At 40.1% G+C, this 23,023-nt stretch overlaps 1 protein-coding gene across 3 annotated transcripts in view; it reads right to left on the bottom strand.

The window, feature by feature from the left end:
• uacab (uveal autoantigen with coiled-coil domains and ankyrin repeats b) overlaps positions 1 to 16,819 on the bottom strand; it is a 37,114-nt gene extending 20,295 nt beyond the window's left edge. For all 3 annotated transcript variants that reach the window (XM_088296428.1, XM_088296430.1, XM_088296429.1), the window contains exon 1: positions 16,623 to 16,819. In XM_088296428.1, the coding sequence (XP_088152554.1) occupies positions 16,623 to 16,670 (48 nt within the window). In that variant the 5' untranslated portion in view covers positions 16,671 to 16,819. The remainder of the gene's footprint in view (positions 1 to 16,622) is intronic.
• Positions 16,820 to 23,023: the final 6,204 nt, after the last annotated feature.

Raw genomic sequence — 23,023 nt, 5'->3', positions numbered from 1 at the left:
ATTTTGTCATCATATCGGCCAATCACTGTTCAGCCTTGCTCAATCACAGCATTACTTTTAAACAAGAATGAAACTAAACCTAAAGCAATCATTTTCTAGTCGTTTTTAGAAAGGAGTACCTACAAAGTGCATGGAGGTACATTTCAGCCAGCGGCTCATCTTGGGTGAGTGGAGCTGGTCCTTGCAACGTGCTACCGAAAAGGTTGCCAGGGTTCCGGTTTGAAAAAAACAATAATGCAGGACAAAAAAAGTATAAAATTCTCCTATATGCACTCAACCAGTGAGTGCAAAAAAAAAAAAAGATCAGAGTTGCAGCAGAGGCTCATCCTCTGGAGTGGTCTTCATTTGAGGAATATTCAAGCATTCCTGGGTTTCTTACAGGCTCCACCTGTAAGTTCACCACTGCGCAGCAGTCGATTCTTCAAGGGAGGATAAGGAAGAGTGGAAGAGGAGGAAAGAAATGGAGGTGGAGAAGCAGTAGGGCCAGCCCCTGCCAGCCGTGGGACCTGCCCTGGCCGGCAACTGCAACTCCTCCTCGGGGGGAAAGTCAGCTCAGCTTGGCTACTTCTCAACGCCACCAAATTTCTTCCGCTACGCTCGTCAAAATCTTACACGAGTTGCCTTACTCAGTTTTCTTTTTGACAGTCTTCCTTCTCCTCTCTGGACTGCTTTCAGTCTGCCGGGCAGAGACACTGGAAGCTGGTCGCCTATTAAGAGAGCCTCTCTCTTTCCCAGCTTCTTTTCACTGTCAGTGGTCTCATGCGCCTTAACCCCCAACAAATGGCAAGGTCAGTCAAGCTCAATGGGGTAAATATGTGGGCTCTCCGGTTTAAAATATCACCCCCTCCCTGGTAAATAGCAGTGGTGCAGACAGCCTGCAGACTGGCTACCTCTTTTTTTGACTTGCAAACCTTTCTATAGTGACTGATTGGAAGACAGGAGCCAAGAATACATTCTGCAGATTACTGCACCATGAGTAATGGCTATAGAGTCTCCACTCCCAGCACGAAAGAAGGCCATCCAAAAGACACTGCTTACATGACCACACCCACCATACCCCTTACTCGTTCCCATCTGAAAATATTCATGTCAGAGAGGGATTAAGCTTTGCACATTTCAAAAGGAACCTGGCATTGATGCTCCTAGCATATTGGGAAAATGCTGCCGCTGACCGGTGCATCTAGAGAGAGGTGCTTTAACAAAGCCCCGTGATCCAAGTTCCACGGTAGCAAGGTTAAAAGTCAGCCTTTTTTACAACCGGCTGTCTGAGACTGCAGCGCAGTCACATCCAAATACCACCGCAGACGTAGAGTTCAGAGTTCACATGATTAAGTGAAAAGTCACACGTAAAAATAAGAGTGAAAGAGATGAGGAGGGTATTTAACTGACACAATTTTCAGGTCCGAGTGGACTCGTGTTACTGGCCTCTACTCAGGAGTGGTGTAAACAGAGCAGCCCTGAGATCCACAAACATGCACAATCCTCCTCCACATGTCATGTCATATGAAGAAGTGGGTGTCAATTTACGAAAGCTGCTCACCCTAGCATGGAGACAATGGTGCCAAAATGGCACCTAGCCACACAGTATACTTTAGAGCACATCACGTAAATATCTCACACGGGTTGATTGTGTGTGTATTTGTTTGTCAGTCTGTTTATGTAGTAGTTAATAATAGGGCTGTTAGCAAGAAAAAAAATCCACTGAGCTAAATGCTTTTGAGGAGAGCTGGCGATAGATACAAAAGCAATATATTTTTGGAGAAATCTTGTTTCATATAATACCCATTTATTACGGACACACAAATTAGTAACGTCAGAGCAGTTTCTCACAACCACATCCTATTTTGAAGTGGAAAATCAAATACCGCGACTGTGGATGAGCAGAGCCAAGTGCATTCAGGGCAAGCGGAGAAGGTACAATGAAGTGGAAAAGGGGATTATGAGGCATTAACGGAAAACATAACACTGTGTAGCATGGGCCAAAACAAAGATTTTACATTTTAAATTAATTGACCTTTAGTAAATGCTCATGTTTTTTTACAGATTTATTAAAAATAATATAAATAACACAGTGGTACCTTGACTCTTGAGTTGAATTTGTTGCAAGACTGAGCTTGTAATTGGCTCTAATAACACCTTGGGTGGTGTGTGTGTGTGTGTGTGTGTGTGTGTTGGTATAATTAAATATTGCTAAACTTTTTTATGAGGGGACAAGTAAAACTGGGGCACACATCGAGGTTAAAAAGACAGCTTTATAATTGTCTTGTTTGCATGCATCTAAGGGTAGCATGTGACCATCTCAAGTTGCTATTTAAACACAGCGACCTTGGCAGCATAACATCACCTGACACATCCAAGGTGTTTAACTACCCGCACATTCTTTTAGCCTGGAAATATTTCAGCGTGTGGCTGCTGTCATCCTTTACACATGCTATCAACCCCTCAGTGCAGGCTGTAACTCTTGATAACACCTCGGTTTCCTGCCCCTCTCCCAGCTGGACTAACGGGTCTCTAATGTCCTGATGGATGAAATCACTGGCAGCAAATAGAAAGCCAGTCATCTAATAACAGCCTACTGGCAGGACACAAGCATAAAGCTGTAGGCTAATATGTAAACTGACACTGCCAAACTACTGATGTTACAGATGTGGTTTCACAAGGTTATGACGATGATGGGGAAAACAGTCATAGTAGACATACTGTATAAATCTATTTACGATCTATGACATATGGTACGAAATGTCAAAGTTTGATGGGCCAAGCGTTAGGCAGCTTATTGATTTTATGTTCATATTAATAAATCATTAACAAACATTACATTAATTTTGGGAGGAGCATTTAAGAATTCATGAAAACTTATTTCAGAGGGAAAATGGGTCTTTCTGCAACATTTGGCGATGGTAGGTGTCTGCAAGGCTTCTTGTTTTTTTTTTGTTTTTTTTTTAATTCTTGATTTGAATTCCACTACATCCTGTCAAATGAAACAATTAATGCAAAATAAGTGCACCAAAATCCTTCTCACAGGTCAGAGGTCGTGAATTTGGCCATCCTTTGTGGCGTTTGCATGTTCGCTTCGTGCAAGGCTGGGATAGGCTCAAGCACACACGCGACCCGGACGGGAAAACGGATGGATGGATAAGTAAAATGTTATCTGTAACAAACCTTTTGTTTTTACGGCTTAATCCAGACACCATCAGTACGTTCCGCCTGCATACATGTCAGGCATTTGGCTACATTAATCATCATCATGAATACAGTGTGAGTTTTTTCAAGTATTGTTTATTGTACCTGCCTGTTCCCACAATCACAAATCAATCAAACTGTTCAGATTAATGATGATTCCTGGTGGCGACTGTTGGCATTTACACCCTCAACCCCCTCTCCTTCCACCCTTTAATTCATGAGCGCCAAGATATACCTGCCAATTTGAATCTTGCAGCTGTCTGGACATGTAGTGTGCAAATGAAATGCATCAGGGTTGGAGAATGTAAGGGCCAAGGTGGAGGGGGAGAGACAATAATAGTGTGCGCTAAAAAGACAATAAAACACGTGTTAATTGAGTGTAAGTGTGGGTACACCCAAACAATCTGATATCCAATGCCAGCATTGTATCAAAAGGGAGATGATCAGTTTTGACTGAATTATATTCATTTAAAAATGCTTATTATGGTACTCCATGGCATCTAAGCATGTCATATTTTTTCCCCCAGAAACTATCACGATAAACTACCGTTGTTTGTGTAATGCCACTGACAGAGATGTTTAGGGTTGCAGACTCAGATAGCCTATTGAAAATTTCAATCAAATAATTATGTATTTCGATAAAAAACGTTCAATTATAATTGTTTTGACTTGGTTAAAGATGCATAAGACAAGAAACACATTTCTACTTAATAATGAACAGCCATGGTTTTCATTTTTATACTTCAATTTAAACTGTGCATAATAGCACACCATTTTTCTCTCTAGAAACATGAGTGACATTTTAGACAAATCACACCACGTGTTTTTGGTGTATGTGACGAAACGACAGAGTCAAACTAGTGATTTTGCCGGCTAAAACAGCACACCTGAGTAACCCTGATTTGTTAAAAAGGCCTGTGTGACTCTACCAACAATGTGCGTACAGCAATTTACGTCTACTTTCAAAAGTAATCTCACAGCTCTCTGACAGCTCTCGACGGCCTATAGAGCTGCGGACATCACGTGACTATTGTCAATTACGCTGCCACTTTGGCAGGATAGAAGCGGCACCACACGGAGGGCTAACAGTGGAGAGCAGCAATAAAACTAACAGTCCATTAACATTCCATCCAAGCGAATTCACACTCGCTTTAATGAAAAGAACATATTGATATGCGCAAGAAGGACAGGTCGGATATTACCGATCCCTATGAAGTGCCAGGAGTGCTTTGATCAACTAATGGTGACGGCTGGCGGAATTTCACCCTCTCTACACAGTTGTTTTTAGGTATGTTAGCAAATTAGCATCTGCTGATTCGGCTGGCGCCGCCATTGGTTGTGCCGTAAAAACTACTGTTTATGTTCCTATTGTTGGTCAGTTACTAAATTCAACTGGGTACTATCTCTTAAACCGTAGCAGCACAAACAGACCAAACAGAGTAGCCTATTTCTCACAATATTTACCTGTGGTGGGAGGCTAGCATCACACATGCCAGCATCTGCAGGTTCGGCCACCGTGTGCCGAATGCCAACGCTGACAAGAGGTGCCATACAATATAGTGTGAGCGTCATGAAGTGTGTTTTTAGCGCCCTTAATTGGCGATTGAACTCCATTTCAGGACATCATTTTATTGTTAAAGTCGGAAGCAACAGTTTGCAACGCCGAACAAATGGCCCCAAAGTTTGGAAGACAAGTCAGTCATTACGCCGCCAGGAACAACTTCAAATTAACCCTGTGCGCATCTGATGTCACTTCAACATCAAAATGACAAAAATAACTTAAGTGATGTTGAATTGATATCATGCGCCCACTGGGAACAGAGTTCCTCGGCACTAATGCCCAGCATCATATCTGAGGGGTCGCGCAGCGGGAGAGTCATTTAGGTCTATTAACGTGATCACTAGGGCTGAACAATGATGGAAAATAATCTAACTGTGATTTTTTTTTTTTTATCTAAAAACTGCGATTGTGATTAATTTTATACATTTTTAAGGTCATTTTTCAACAATTAATCTTTATAACAATAAACATCAGATATATTATGTACAATAGAATATGAAGGTAAAGGCAAATTAAGCAATAACTAACGTGAAGAAGTTAATCTACTACAATTAGAGGTATACATTTACAAAATATTTTTGATGTGCAGCTTCGTAAGCATTCACCATGACAACATAATTCTGACACACAGGTGCGGTGTAAACATAAGTGTATACTATACTAACTGTAACGACAAACTCAAGTGCAGACAACAATTACAACAATATTGTAAACAAATCAGTAGCTTTGCCACTGACTCCATATCACTTTATTTAATGAAACCTGAGATGTAAACAGACTGCACTCCTTGAATCACTCACTCTACTTCTGGTATAGATGGATAGATAACTAAAAAATACATGTATAAAATTAAAACTTAATAGATCTCAACTTACGAACATCACACGCCACCCGGTAGTAAAAGCAAGATCATGTCTACTTCTGACATGATATCAAGCGCCAGTGGGCATTACCACTCAGCGGCGTCTCATCATTAAACATGTTTTCATCTGTCTTTTGGTTCGAAGCATACGGCTGAATTCATCCTCTGAATAGTTGACTGCTTGACAACCATGCACAGATGCTTTTTTATTTGTTAGTGCTCAAGTAGCCGGACACCATCGTCTCTGCGTGAAGTCGAAGTCAAGCCTTACAAAGGCGGCACGTCTGACAGCTATCAGACATTTCCTCACACATGTGCTCCAACGCATGGCGTCAACCAAAACCTCATAAAATAGACACGGCAGCGTTAGCTTAGCCTTCTGTGAATCCTTTACTCCTGTCCACTTTGCGGACAATATAACCATTTCAACCGCAGCCTCTGCGAATTCAAAACCGGGCTCTCAAACTTCGATTACATTACAAATGCAATCAATCATTCAGCCCTACCAGCTAGCGCTAAACGCTGGAAAAAGGTGCCATACAATCCAGTGTCAGTGCAATTATTATTATTAATTCAACATTTTTTCAGGACAACGTTGTGTTTGTGTCATTGTTAGCAACAATTTGTGATGGCAATAAAATCCAAAACACAGTCAAGAAGACATTACACCACGACACGCTGCAGGAAACAACTACAAAATTGAAGCGTGCCAAGCAATTGATGTCGCTATAGTATTTGGTAAGGTTACGTTTTCTTTTGAAGGTAGTCGACTTGCGGCATTGGTGGTGTGTTACTGTCATGCATCACATGAACAACAGCTTGACTTCTTCCTAACAGTGTCCATGTAAATAAAACATCAATTTTAATTATAGTGACAAACCTAATAGCATCATACTGACGTGTCTTTGCAATATGATGCAAAATTTTCTAGCTTTATTTTAATCAATATATCTGTGATAGGAGAGGAAGTGATTGTATAGTGGCTTACTCGCTTAATATCTCTGCAGGCAGCGTGGATTCAATTCCCATTCATTAATGGTGTGGATATGTGCGCGAATGGTTGTCTGTTGTCTCTCTCTATGAGCTCGCTATCACAATGTAAGGGCAGAATGCCGTCCGCTTTTTGCCCCTTATGGTCAGGTTCGAGCTCCCTGTTAGCCCCCAAATGGAGCTGTCGAGAAAAGAGATGGAGGAGCATTTCTGACAGCAAAAATTGGTAAAGATGCATTCTCAACATTTTGAGTCACACTCCAGATTTTTCAGACCAGTTGTTTCTAGGTACACACAAAGAACTCACTTCTTATCTCAGTGAGATAAGCAGGACCACTTGCTGGTCAGAGCATAGCCACTGCTGGTAGAGCAGACAAATGTACCCTCTAGTGTTAAATAGTCAAATCACAGCGCCTGAAATTCAAATGTTTCCTAGGACATGGAGCAAAGGGAGACAGGCACTCTTCAGTTCACAATTATTTTCTAGTAAGACACTGTAAATTGGAGCTGTACGATATACTGTATTGTGGTGAATTAACTGAACTCTTCAGGCACAGCGTGTCTTGAAATCTGTACATGGTACAATTAAATCTCAAGACTATCAATGTTTTGAAGAGAGAAATGTCTTGCTCAGTGTCAGAAAGCTAGGTCTCAGTCATAAGTCTAACAACAGGATAATAATTTAAAAAAAATAATAATAAAAAGGTAAAAATAACCAAGAGCAAAATATTGCACTATTATGAAGTGGCCCTGACCTAAATCTGTGAAAGGACCTGAAACACAACACGCCATTTGGATAAAGTACCCTACAAACTCGAATCAAATTAATCAGTTAGCTCATGAAGAGTAGGCCAAAATATCTTCAGAGAGGTGCAGAAGCATCATTGAGAGTTATAAAATCATTTGATGATGATGATGACTGCATTGAATGCCTCAAAAACTTTTGCTCGTCATTGACCAGGCCTGTTCCTTTTCTTTTCCCTTTTTGTCGTTTTTTTCTTATCTGTTGAACCACAATTCATAAGCAATGTCTAATTTTAATTTATTAATTTTCATAAAATACATGACTCCATGTGTGTCAACTGACCGATAGAATAGATGTTTGGAAAAATATGAAATTCACCAAAATGTGACTTACGGGGTATTGAACCGGCGTAAGCGATATGTTAAAATACAATTACCTAAACTCAGCCTTTATTTTTGTCAGGTAGTTATTTCATGTTATTTTTTCTAATCAATGTATAAATAGATAGAAGAAAATAAAATATTATTATAATATCATTTACACTCATATCACCCAACCCTTGATTCAAGTTATTTCTGTGACCACTGTGGTTAATTCTTTCATTAATAGAGGCGTATCAACAGTTTTCTCCACGTGTACAGTGTCTCAAATGAATGAAGTATCAAAAGTATGACTATATATGTTAGATAGCTCAAACAGTATCGATCCCCCACACCACTACAGCAGATGTAATGGCCGTCTTGTCACAGTACACTTGGCGCTGTTTTTATTGTCTGTGTATTTTCGGTTGGAAACACCACTCCAAGTTGAGCGAAGCCATAAATCATCAGGATATTCTAGAGTTATGGATTACGCTGTCAAAAGACTATTTCGGGAAGCGCACTGGTCGTGAGTAAGTTGATTGATTGAGTTCTTTCTCCAATGCCAATTTCAGAGGCTCAATTGTCCACAGTTACATAGCATTCCACCTTAGTATTTTGGGGGAAATGTGCCCAAACTTTCTGGCTCTGTTGCTAAACTAATAAATAAATAAACGATGTCAATTATTAAATGAATTGTTAATCATTTTTATCAGCGGCGTAATGGTGAAGAGACTTAGTAGCCCAACATGTCATCACCTTTCATCTTTTCCGTGAAATATAGCCACAGTTTAGAGCGATTTTGCCTTGGCGACATGTTGGAAAAGTTCACTACTAAAATCCACCTGTTGCATTTGACATCGGAATCGATAAGCGGAATCATCTGGCACGCAAAAATAAAACAGGTAGGCAAGCTAGGCGCTAAGATATCTTGGGCCAGAGCAGTACGGAGTTTATTAGCATTAGTACAATATGCAAGTCCGTGCACAGAAGCAGCAACGAGCTGCACAATGGCAAATAAACGACCCCACCAACAAGTAGCGTTTTAAACAAGGCGAGACGAACGAGCTAATCGCTAAAGTAAAATACAGATTCAACCCAAAAAAATGCTTAGGTGTAGTCAACTTAAGAGAAGTCTGTCTAAAAGTTGTCAATTTTCGGCCGAAATATCGTAGGTTTTTGTTGTGTTTTTCAAACTTCAAATGAGGATGCAACTACAGCGAGTTCCAATACTGCGGGATTTATTGACGTTCACTTTAACTCGACATTCACTGAACTAACTGATCCCCGTAGCGCCCGCCCGTTGCCCCCGATAAGGCCAATGGACCATACCTCAACATAAGGGGGTGTCTGGGTTAAACCATCACCATACAGTGACTACAAATAGATCACACCACAGTTTTCGTCGAAATTAAAGATATTTGGCTGCTTTAAAAAATGCTTGCCTGGTCGGGTAAGTTGCCCATAATTTTACCTTGCCCGTGGCCAAATTTCACTTGCCCCGGGCAATCGGGAAGCGGTTAACCGCGAACCATGGTGAGACTGATGTGCTAACCAGTCATCAGACGTCCCACCATAAAACGTGTTTTAGTAAAAAAATTAAAAAAAATAAATAAAAAAATTTACCAAAAAAACAAAACAAATGGGAAACATCCAATTATGTCATAATAGTAAATGGTAAATGAGGTGAAATTTTATAGCGCTTTATCTACACCATATGTAGTCAAACGCGCTTTTTTGAAAAGATGCCAACACCCTAACAACATTGCCGCATCAACCTTTGGTTTAAATTCTCGCTGTACGTCAAACAGTACAACATAAAGTGTTCTTACAACAAGCCATCCATCCACCCATTTTCTTAAACATTCACCCCTTTGGATTAATTTTAAATCAATTTGCTTGTCCTTGATAACCTGCGTATTTCCGTCACCTCTGCAGCATAGAACTGGCCAAACTCCCTTCGGATATCGCTGTGAGAGGCCAGCAGATAAAGATGTTAATAAACTGACTCGCTGGGCTCAAGTGACTGCTTAAGAGTTCAATTTAACGCTTCAATAGCCAGCACCTCCGGGTTCACTTGCTCTAAGCTAGCCACTAGCAATGCATGCGCTCTTGAGCCTCTTCTCCCTCTTTGCTCTTAACTCATTGAATTCTTTACCGATTTTGACGCAAATTGGTTTGTCACAAACATCAGACATGCAGCTATGATGCGGGCCACGTGTCATTTTATAATGTGTCATTTCAACACTGCAGCCACTTAGAGCGAAGGCTCTGTCTATCACTATCGATGCTATATCCATCCCTGCCTGATATGAATGTATTTTGCTTCCTTTTTCCTCCAAACGACTGTCAGCGCCCTGTGGCGTTTCAAAATGTCTTGCACAGTTTGGTGGCTTGATGCTCTTTTGATGTTTCAACTAACCAAGAAAAAGATGCCAAATTGCAGGAGTTGCATTTTTGGGAGGATCAATGCGCTGGAGTCGCGAGCCGACGGCCATCTTGGACGCGTACGGAATTTATGAGGGAAACAATGATTTAACTGAAATAAAAGGCGTCGACATTTTAGATTTTCTAACTAGAAAAAAAAAGAAAAACTGAGTATCACATAAGTTGGAAATTTCAGCAGAGAAAACAATATATAAAGATGGTCATAGAGGCGAATAAGTAAACATAAATATACAGCATACAAATATTAGAGATAAGGAAGAAGAGCCCTTAATTCCTATGTTACCGCATTCCTGTGACACCAGATACAGATCAGTTGAGAACAAGCATGTACAAACCGGCCCAAGTCTTAACAAGAGACCTGTGACTAACAAAAAACATTTAAGAGAAGTCTCCACCCTGTTTTAAGAGACATGAGAGCATAAACACACAGCCAAGTTATTAGAGAAGTTATGTGGTTCAATAAACATCCCGGCAATAAAACCAAACTCCACAAGGACTACAATGGAACTTGAACTGATGATTGAAGGATCATGGTTCATTGAAAATCAGTGAAAAAATATCTACAATACACCACCACTTTCTTTCTTATACCTTCACGGAGCAACAAAGATTTGCAAGCGTCAAGTATGGGCCGGGCCCAAACTTGTCACAAGTGTCAGCTGAAAGATAAAATGAACACTTATCCTGTATGTTTAATCCTTCAAGAGAGGAAAAACAACAACGCCCAGAGCATAGCTTGATGAGGCTTAGTCTGAGCCAAATCACAACAGTTTGCTGCTCATCAGCAGAAAATGGGCGCACTGTTCCCGGTGCTGCTGCTTAGCACGCTTAATATTCGACATACAGCATCACTGTGCGTGTGAGTCCGCGTGTGTATTGACAGAATTGATGTCAGCCGCATGACAAGACAAGATACATGCCTAAAATATGCAAACAGAAGCCTACATGGCTGTTTAACAAAAAAGAAAAAAAAAGCTACAAACATGCCACTACCGGCCTGCACAGCATGGGAACACAGACGAGTCAAACCGGAGATGACCTCATGGTTGGCCCCCGTGGAGCCAGACAATAATCCTAAAAAGACAGACTGTCACCCAAGCACACATTCTAAAGCCAACACAGCATCCTTGAACCTCGGTCATCGCCCGGATGTTTTATGAGAGTTCGATATATTGTCAAATGTAAGTAAAGACCCATATGAACTATCACTGGTGAACACGTATGTTACAAGTTGCTATTCTGTAAAAAATTAAATAAATAACGATAATAAAAAAAATAAATCAATCAATAAATAAATAAAATAAATCAATTGATAAATGAAACCATTTGCTTCAAATTAAAAGACCACATCCAATGTTACATGTTTCATTTGGCTGGCTTTTATCATCTTACTTTAGTCATTCTTCTAAGACGTTTTTCCCTTTGGCATGAAACCAACCTGCACCTCATATTAAGGCCAAGATCATCCAACATTGTGTACATAACGGTTTTTCTATACAAATAGGGATTGTAGTTTTACTGCTATATTGGGCAGTGCTAAAGAAATGCTATATCAAGGTAATGTTCCAAGTTAATCTTTTCCGGAAATGTATGAAAGCTAAACATTAACTGCCTCAGACATTGTGTGAACACATTCTTGGGAATTTGAGCGATAAAATTTTGACCTTTGATCAAAGATGGTGGCGGGAAGATTACTTACAAGGAGCCCATAAGCAAGGCAGCTTTATCTGTTTCGCACATTTCATATCCAAGGCAACTCATGTCATCACAGAAAGCAAAGACACAACATCTAAAAGCATTTTCAAAACAATTGCAAACATTAAGATGCAAAGCAAAGAAACTTCAAGTAGTGGGGGCAATTCTAGTTCATTCAAGTTTTTCAAATTTTGTAAAGACTTAATTTTATATTGTTTTAGTTGAATTTATATTTTTGGGAAATGTCTAAAATTGCAAATTCCCATTTTATATTTGTGTCGATTTGGTGTACTGTATGTGATTTTTTTTTTCAAAGAATACTTTTAATCTGGGAATTAGTTGGAAAACAAAATTTAACGTTTACTAGAGACATTCTAAAGTAACAGTACTGTCATACAAGTAAAATTGTGGGCAATTCAACTCACCTCTGTCTACACTCAAATAGAGCGAGAAATAGCGAACCAGTGAGAGATGAAACCCTTCAGCCGTCTGCATCAGACCAATAGATAAACTCAGTAACTGAACATATTTTTTATCCAGTTCTAGAGCACCCACATTGAATTCTGTAACATTTCTTTTGAAATTTGACTCACAAATTCCTTTCCTCTTATTTTCCAAGTCTTCAGCATTCAACAATTGTATGTTATGTAAACTAACCTACCTTATTAGGTATTACAAAATTACATAAAACAGTGGTCGTTGCGACAAACATGGCATCATATTTCTCCCTTCCCACAGTCCTAACGCCACAAACACACACAAAAAAAACGAAAATGTATTGACTTTATTTTCTAAACCTCATGCAAATTGCTTAACCCGCATGGAGCTGCACATATCCACAAAACTTGCAATACTGCATTATCCTTGATTTCACTTCTTTCACAATGTTGGTCTTTGCCCAAGGGAATGTGATATATCCAAGTGTTAAACTTGTAACCATGAGCGACGGTCATAATCATTTTCCAATCCAAACAGTTAAACATCATACAGTAAAATTTGTGAACATACTGCATTATCTCAGTAAAATGTAGGCAGAAGTCAAAATATTTTGACCAAAAATCATTTAAATTGGCGTCGGAATCAGGTGCTCCAATCACCTTTATGGCCACAGGAGTATAAAATTAAGCATTTTTGAAATAATGGGTCACTCTCACTAAAATCCAGAATGGAACTGTGATAGGATGCCACCTGTGCAACAAGAACAGGCCCGAATGATTAACCAAAATTTAATTGGGATTTTGCTGCAGGCCTGCACAGACAAAACCAAATGAGATTTGTAAGTATCACGTTTCGGAAACAGAGCTTTCCTCAAGCCAGCCAGATTTGATTTTTGAAGTTGTGCGAAAGGGCAGAAAGAAGGATGAATTTGGCTTGAACACATCACAGGAATTTCTGCAGAAAATGTGGGAACAACTTCCTGTGTGAATATAATTGTACACGACTTATGAACGGGTTTCTTTTGTTCTGAAATACGGACCCGCACCAACACAGAGCTTTCTGCCTTTTGTCATGGTAATTGACGGCACTAAAAAAAAAAAAACCACTGCATCTTTACTGTGCAGAATTGTCATGACTGATTATAAATACATGGACCAGCACATGGTTGAATTGATTTGACACAGTAGCCTAGAATGAGTTTTATTCTGCCTTTACTTACAAATAAACTGCTAGAAAAATACAAACGGTAATTATAACACGCAAATGTTATAATTTCTCTTTAAGACAGTTTGTTTAATTGCATCCATGTAAGAGGAGATTAGAAAAATAGATTAATTACAGTATACTGTATACACTATAACATGTCCAAAAATAAATAAATAAATAAATAAATAAAACCAGTTAAGGGTGTCCCCCGCCTACTACCCGAAGATAGCTGGGATAAGCTCCAGCACGCCCCGCGACGCTAGTGAGGAGAAGCGGTACAGAAGATGGATGGATGGATCGATGGATGGATAAAAAAACATTTTTAATCCTATTCATGTGGCGGCCATTTTGCCACTTACTATTGACTGAAAATGACATCACAGTGCCTAAGGTAGGGGCCAGTACCCAAAATGCTTCTGTTTACATCACGCATGGCCCCAAATTACCAATACTCCGCATGTGCATCCTAGACTGGCACATACAGCCAGTGAGAAAAGTGAGCAACAAGGCTGTTTCAAGAGAAAAGCAATGTGCCAAATAAATAAATATATAAATAAACGACTCAACAACTATTTAAATTGTCAACGGTTTTGACCGTCAACTTCGTGAATAGTCGACTAATCTTGGAAGCCCAACTGTTGTCAACTGAAATTGACATTGAAGTGCCTACGAGTTCCCCTTGCACAGGTCATGTGACCAATCCAGTAACAGGTGAGACGTCAACGGCAGTTAACGGTCATCTGTCACAACCGGTTGTCCAATTAACAAACCATATGCATTTGTTACACTATTAAGTTGAGCAAAATGAAATCAACAAATGTAATAAGTCCTCATTCACTGAAAAAAATGTCAAGGGTTTTTGTGAAAAAAAAAAGAGAAAAAAAATCCCTGTTCTTTGTGTACTCGATGTTCTAGTGGCGACTTAGGTGGAAATCTTCCATGGCTAACGTCTTTTTGGGAATTTGATAAAGCGTATTTATCCATCCATCCATCCATCATCTTTACCGCTTCTCCTCACGAGGGTCGCGGGGGGTGCTGGAGCCTATCCCAGCTGTCTTCAGGCAGGGGACACCCAGAATTGGTTGCCAACCAATCGCAGGGCACACAGAGACGAACAACCATTCGCGCTCACACTCATACCTAGGGGCAATTTAGAGTGTTAAATCGACCTGTCATGCATGTTTTTGGAATGTGGGAGGAAACCGGAGTACCCGGAGGAAACCCACGCAGGCACGGGGAGAATACGCAAACTCCACACAGGAAGGCCGGAAACCCACGACCGCTGCTGTCTCTCACTGTGAGGCCATCGTGCTAACCAGTCGGGCCACCGTGCCGCTAAGGCGTATTTATACTTTCAAAAATGATTCCATGCAGCTCACGGATTGCCAGTTGCCCATCACCTGCTCCAGCCACACACATTGTCCATTAAACGAACACAATGCAGCTCAGCTCCTAGGTAGCATGGTTCGCGGTACGCTTTTGGCATAATGTAAACTTGTCGTGGCATTCAAACAGACTCCTCTAGGCTCTCAGATGGAGCCAAAGCAACAACAAATGTGTATATTAGTTGTTTGTTTGTTTTTTTACAGCTTATACATTTCATACCTATCAAGTGGTTACTGTTGAATTGTTCTGCATCCTTTATTTACAAAAACAAAGAAAATTTTGATGCTGAAGTTTCCCAAAAAGAAAATATTGAATGTGTTTAAGTTTTATTTTAAATATGAGTGAATGTGTTCCTGGGTAAAAAAAATAAATATTTTTTTTTTTTAAAAAACATGAGCGGCTCATTTTGCATTTTGCTCTTTTACAGTAAACCGTGAGAAGTTAAATATGACTTTTAAAGCATATTATGTACCAAACCGATTATCTACTTGCAGTTTCATAATTATAACCAGCATAACCACAATGTGACATATAATGAAAAAACAAGTTTGACACAGTTGGTTTAAAATATATGCCCATTGATATGAAGTTTGATAACTGCTTCAAAAAATAAAATTAAAAATGAATAAATAAATAAAACTAAAAATTTTAAAAAACTATATCGCATCCCATGTTTTGCTTTTTTCTTTGATTTTTCTACCACCCCTGGGGCAATTTTGAATTTTATTTTGGAGCACTTTGTTGGTTCATATATTTATTTTGTTAAAGATTAATTTTGATAGAAACACAAGCTGATTTTCTATCATGTGTATACACTCTATAGAGCAGGCGTGGGCAAACTACGGCCAGGGGCCACATGCGACCCATTAAACGTTTTAATCTGGCCCACCAAACATGAAAAAAATTAAATGAATATACCTTTTTAATGTTTTATTTTCTAAATACTGTGGTTTTTCAAAGACATATACATATTGTTGTAATGCTTTTGTTCACTTCCATTTAAAATTAAATGTTTGTTTTTTTTGCTCCGATGAGGTGAGGTTACCAAAACACTCCATCCATCTGCTCCTGGTCCGGCCCCTCTGTCAAATTTTAGAACCCATTGTGGCCCGCCAATCAAAAGGTTTGCCCACCCCTGCTATAGAGCGTAGCAATGATATGAAAGACATTGATGTCTTTGAGTTTTGAACTAGATTAACAAATAATTGTATGTCATTTCGGCCACGTTGTTCAATAAAATTCTTGTCAGGTAAGTATTCATCATAGTGTCGAAGGACCCTATTTAATAATGCAGGTCATGTGTCGTCTTTTCTAATGTATTAGTATTGCACCTTCCTCTGTGGCAAAACCTTGAATGTGGCCCACACAGCAGGACAGTGAGAGAATTTAAGCTTGAGAACGCGCATATAAATCGAGCGAGCATGTCCCATGGGAAAAGAAAACAACTACTGTAAATGGGCGCTTTGAGCCACTTCGAACCGAAAGCACCGGTCAGTCAAGTTTGGTCGTAATTTTGATCTGGAAATTGTGAACGTACACAACAAGTGGCTGGCTCGAAACAACAAGCAGGTGCTCCACGGACTTACTATTCTACCGACTCGGAGAACAAAGTGGGAACAAGACGTAGTGGCTGAGCAGAAGAGGTCAAACTACACTTGTCGTGAACATTGTTCATGAACACACAGCTAAAGCTAAATCAGCTATCACAGACGGAGTCGCAATCGTCAGAAACAACAAAAGTCCACTTACAGTGATGTTAACTTCGTGCTTTTTCAGCCGGTACTTGAGACTCTTCATTTCGAACTGCTGGTTTGTCAAATTCCTTCTTTCTTTGACAAAACCATCAAGTGTACAAATTGGGGAAAAACAACTTCCCGGGGACTAATATGAAGTTTTATCCTGTTCTCCCACGGGTGAGTTCCACCTGACTCCTAACCGCAAAGCCAGATCACAGTGGCGAGGAGCGCCTGCAGCCAACCAGAAGCGAGTATTAGCGGGCTGGTTTATTTGTCATCCAATCGGCTGCGTTGTAGGGTGGGACTTCCTTGTAGTATCGACGGGGGAAGTTGGAGCTATCCTGGGACGAGGCGGGGTGACGTTCGGGTTACCTGAAACTGAAACACCTGGGGGGGGCAATATAAACTTTTTTTTAAATATACGTTTGATAGGGATGTCTCAGGACGAATGAATTTAATGAATGAAATTCTTACGTTGCCCCTTGTATGGCGTCACAACTGACAAGTCATGTCAGGCAGAGGTGAAGTGGCCAAAAGTAGTCTATAATTTTCCTCAAGATTATTGTTACTTTAGAATGACTTTTCAAGGTGGAAAAAATGAAATGAAATAAAATGAATAATAATGATTTAATCATTTAAATAATTTATTTTGTACGTGTAAGTATACAATACAATACAATTCTACGAAACAATTTTATTTCTATAGTAAATATATATATATATATATATATATATATATATATCACCTCCACAAACTCAAAAATACAGTGCCGATAGCTAATCCACTTACACAGGCTTAAACAGACATGAGCAAGAATGCGCACATGAACCGCGACTGGTTATATTTTGGACATTTAGCTAAGTTAAGTCATGTCAACTCTCAGGAGGTGGCTGACAACGGCCAATAAGCGGGCATGGATCTTTATATAAAATATATGAACAGAGCTTGCTAGTAAAAAAAAATAATTACTGAAATGAAACAGCACAATCGAGTAACCAGGCAGATTGTTTCAGAATTATATATGAGTGGATTATATTTAAGTTTGTCAAACTGATTTATCTGCAATGTTATTATTTGATTTATTACTCAAAAACACTTGAGTTCTGCCTACTTTCATCTTTATCTTCAGTGCAGATCTTGTGTGCAAATGCAATTTGCATTCACGTGCTGTGGTTTTAGTCCATAAACACATTTTGCAAACAGAGGCCAAAAGCTTCTCAAGTTCAAAATGGGGGTTCTTGCTGGATGAAATGCCATTTTTTAAGGCACAGCGCATAACACAGTTGTTTTTTTATTACTGTCTATCCATTTTCTGTCTTCTCTGTATTTGGGTCTGAATTGAGCCGCAGACTAACTGTAACGTAATGATAGAGTTCTCCCATGTCTCATGTAAACAAATCACTTTGATAACTTTGCATCTTTGTAGGGCTGTGTGCGCTCATGTGACTACCCAGCTCCATCTGATTGGGCAAATGGCACACATAACGTATAGGGGAAAAAGGAGCATTTCTTCTCAATGAAAGTACTCATGTAAACTATGTCAAAAATCAATCAACCTAAGCATCACATTTCCACATCAAGGACTGGGAAAATAACAAAAGTCCAAGCAGCAATGCTCCAGTGCGGCTGGCATGGTAACAGGTATTCCATCATGCTGCCTTTGGGCTCAATATCCATGATTAGTTTACGTGTATGCTGGTAACTAATCGATGCATAGCCAAGCTCAGTATTTAACAAAATCCTGCATGTGCAATGTAATGTGGAATCCGTGTATGCACAGTGCTGTCGCTCAGCGGTTGTGACCACAAAGATTTGGTTCTTGAAATGTGCCACTACATGCTGCCAGCTGTGAAATGTCTCAATGACTCCATGGCAACAGTGTTACCATGGAAATGAAGCTAGAGGCATAGGACTTGTGATGCAGAGTAACAATGCCCAAGCCCTCGTTTTTGGACTGTGTAAATCACAGACTCAACAGCCCAACATTGTTGTTGCGACCAGAGCCGATATACCCACATTGCCTATATTGTTGTGTAGTTTGTCTGAAATGTTGCAATAAACAGAAAAGTGAATCTGACAGTGTTAACCTTATGTGGTCAAGTACAGACTTGATGTTAAGACATAAAAAAACAGTTTTTTGTGTGTTTTAGAAATACTCAGTTTGAAAAAATTGTGTTGATGAATACCATTCTAGTGGCTGTGATCAGACTTTGAATAAAAAAAAATGCATTAAGACACACATGCAACAGCATAAAGTGGACTACAAACAAAGTGTGGTAGTACATTACATTAAATGCAGTTTATAAAATCAGTACAATTCTTTTTTGTGTGCTTTTTTTAAGAGGAGAAACTGAAAAAGGGAATCCAGCATGAAAGGATAACCTTTTTAGCTTTATAAGGGTTCCTCAAAATGTATTTCTTTACTGTGATGAGCACTTGAGGCATTGGTCCAAGTGAAAATGTCATCCAAGTGTGCACTCAGGAGTGTGGTAATGCTTCTAATTCAGGTGGCCTGGGAGACCAGAGAATGTGCTCAAAAACCCATTCATCCCAGCTGAAAGATTCTGAACCACACAACGTTCAGTGCTCAAATGGTTTGGAGCCCACACAGAAGAAAAAGCTCACTTATTATTCAACCCTGTAATGAATAAAGTACTCTAGAAATGCGCTTTTCCTTCATGCTGATCTTGACACACTGCAAAAGCAAACACACAACGACTTGAAGCATGTGTTAGTGCAGTGCCATTCCCCAACAGCACCATGGGCGTCCAACCATTGAACCGCTCACCCGGCTGAGGATTAATGGACATGATGCACATAATTACACAAACCTTGGCTTCATAGAGCAATGGCCCATAAAAGTACAGGACTCCTCCGCCTGGAACGAGAGGAATGAAATGAAAGGGAGACGCAAAAGATCACATTATGTTGTCATAGAGCTACAATACAACAAACAACAAACAAAAGAGTTTGAGGTGAGCTAACGAGCTAGCCAGCTGTTGGATGAAACGTGAGGTAAAAGTAGCTACTTTATGGTTGATTTATTGTATGTGTTTCTATCGATCTATATGTGCATGTCTATTTATTATTTATTATTTATTATTTATTATTTATTATTTATTATTTATTATTTATTATTTATTTATTATTTATTATTTATTATTTATTATTTATTATTATTTGTTTTTAATTATTATTTGTTTTTAATTATTATTTGTTTTTAATTATTATTTGTTTTTAATTATTATTTGTTTTTAATTATTATTTTTTTGCCACAGTACGTGCAATGGCTCAGAACTTCAACACTACAAGGTTAATTTTTTGCACATTTTCTGGTATCTGATCAAGTGAAATCAAAGAAAAAAAATCACGAATAAAAGTTGCATGTTTTAACCTGTGGAGTTAATATATGTATGATTAATGTTTTCTGTAGGGGACGAAAGACTGTAGCTCAAACACACACACAAACACACACACATTTAGTGTAACAAACCACTTGATTCCTGCTTATGTGGGTGTTTCTAAAAATTAAAATGAAAGAAATCACATCAACTAAATTTAATCAGCGGCACGGTGGCCCGACTGGTTAACACAATGGGCTCACAGTGCAGAGGTCGTGGGTTTGATTCCAGCTCGGGCCTTCTTGTGTGGAGTTTGCATGTTCTCCTCGTGCCTGCGTGGGTTCTCTCTGGGTTCCTCCCACATTCCAAAGACATGCATGGGAGGTTGATTGAACAGTCTAAATTGCCCCTAGGTATGAGTGTGAGCGCGAATGGTTGTTTGTCTATGTGCCCCTGCAATTTGCTGGCAAGCAGTTCAGGGTAGCGGTACAGATAATGGATGGAAGGATGACTAATTTAATCAGAGCACCCCTAAAATGTGATGGTTTTTTTTTTAATACACATTATTTTTTAAAGAAGATAGATAATTGCATAACATACTTGTTTGAAACTGAACATTTTATTCCGAAAAAAAAAGCCCCCTTCATTCCCCACCCCCAAAATGGTTTGTATCAAACAATTCCTCACGCCTTTCCAGCACTGGGATCTGAACCTGCAGTATGCACAGAGCAAAACACTGCCACCCCTTTATCGTGGTGCGTTTGTGGACCATTCCTCGCAAAATGCCAGGATGGCCGAGTGGTCTAAGGCGCCGCGTTCAGGACCCAGCCTCCCCAGGAGGCCTGGGTTCGAATCTCGAATTTCCCCATTGTGGGACTAATAAAGGGAATATTATTATTATTATTATTATTATTATTATAATACTAATATGGGGGGCTAAATACTTCCTGAAAATGTGAAAAAACCTTTACTACAGTTTTTCTCTGTTGGTTTAACTCATTTCTTGAAACAGAAATTACATTCTCAAAATAACATGGTCAAATCCCCAAAGCAGCTTTCAATCATTCACAATAGAGTGGAATTTTTGACTTTGTATATCTCTCAAAGTGTCTCAGTGCATTTTAGCAAATGTTTATGTAAAATTCGTCCATAGTCAGAAAAATGAGGCCTTTGGACATTTGGTAAATGTTCATGGAACGTAGCTATAGTCCCTCCATACTGTCCTTTCCTCAATCCGATTGAAGATTTTTTTTTTCCACTTGGAGGAGGAGAGTGTGAACATCGGGCTCAAGCCCAGAGGGTCATGTTCCATGCAATGGATGTTGTGTGCGAGGACATCACATGAGATCAGTATATCCGCTGCAATGTGGATGAAAATTTATGGCCAAATTATATACATATAGATTTACTTTTGATGTATTTTACAGTAAAGTGTTGAAGTTACTTTGTGTGAGAATAAAGAATCGTTTACATTTCCTTGGTAGTTTAAGTGTACTGTGTGAGACGTCAAACTTTGGAAGCTGCGCTTACTGTGAACCCTGCAAAAAAACAGCATACGTATAGTTTTGTTGTGTTTTTGTGCTGGATTGTGCTGCATTTGTGCCAGAAAAACAGCAGCAAAAGCAAAGCAAAACAGCCAAGATTCAAACAGCTGAACCTGCGTTAAGTGGGCAACACACTCTTTCAACTGATCCACAGCCACGCAGCAAGAGCAACATGCTCTTGCTGTCCTGCTGGTAGCTGGTAGCTGGTGACCCCATGCAGCAAGACCAACTGGTCACCGTCGATCAACAGCTTCTGCCTGGATCCGAGCAACATCCTGGTCCTACTGGCTGTGACTGTGCGTTTGCCGATGTTTTGCTCTGGCTGGTGTCATCAGCGAAAAGCAGCACAAAAATACAACAACACCATGCTTGTCTATTCTGTCTTCTGTTTTGTTTTGGGGTTTTTTTTTAGCAGGAAAACCCAATTTGCTCTCTCAGTTTTATACATCATATTCTGTGAGCTAGACCTCAACCATACTGACAAAACATCCAAGCATTTTGATTCGCAGTGACAAGGCCTTTTGGAGGCATTGATTATATTACAAAGGAATTGAATTTGGACTCATGGTAAACTTTTTGGAAGCGATAATTGCTTTTTCAAATGAGCTGTATTGCACAGAACTGTAAAAGTGCCGGGCGGCATGGTGGCCTGACTGGTTAGCACGATGGCCTCACAGTGAGAGACAGCATAGGTCGTGGGTTCAATCCGGGCTCCGGCCATCCTGTGTGGAGTTTGCATGTTCCGGGTACTCCGGTTTCCCCCCACATTCCAAAAACATGCATGGCACGCCGATTGAACACTCTTAATTTCCCCTAGGTATGAGCGTGAGTGCGGATGGTTGTTCGTCTATGTGTGTCCTGCGATTGGCTGGCAACCAGTTCAGGGTGTCCCCCGCCTACTGCCCAAAGATACCTGGGATAGGCTCCAGCACCCCCGTGACCCTAGTGAGGAGAAGTGGTACAGAAAATGGATGGATGGATGTAAAAGTGGCTAAATTGTCAGGAGTCGCCTTGCGGCGATGAGGAGGTGGACCCAAGAAGCGAGGAAGCAGGGGTAGGTGAAGCTTTAAGGAGATTTATTGTGGAGCTTGGTGGGGACGAACAACGGGGCGTGGGCAAAGAAACAACACAGGCAACTGAACGAGACTACCTGGACGATGACAAGGACCAAACACGAGACGGGAACGAGCCAGGCGGACAGGGAACGAAGACAAGTGCAACAACGGGAGCGACGCGCAAGTCGTGAGAGTCCGAGGTGACGTGGCAACAGGAGGCAAACAGGGTAATGACCCGACACTGCGTTGTCGGTCTGGAAGGTTTAAATAGTCCGGGTACTTAGGGGAGCAGATGGGAAGCAGGTGCGTGATGATGACTAGGAACAGGTGCGTGATGATGACTAGGAACAGGTGCGTAGCTGGTGAGAACGAAAACAATAACAAAGGCACATGGCAGGGAGGTGATGAAAACAATAACAAAAGGCACATGGCAGGAAGGAGGGAAGAAAATAACAACAAAAACACTGACGTGG

Source organism: Idiotropiscis lumnitzeri, chromosome 5 (genome assembly GCF_059441095.1).
Source record: "Idiotropiscis lumnitzeri isolate Australia: NSW breed Sydney's pygmy pipehorse chromosome 5, RoL_Ilum_1.0, whole genome shotgun sequence".
Lineage (NCBI taxonomy): Eukaryota > Metazoa > Chordata > Actinopteri > Syngnathiformes > Syngnathidae > Idiotropiscis > Idiotropiscis lumnitzeri.
Note: the sequence above shows the minus strand (reverse complement) of the source record. Positions and strands in the feature narration are given on the sequence as shown.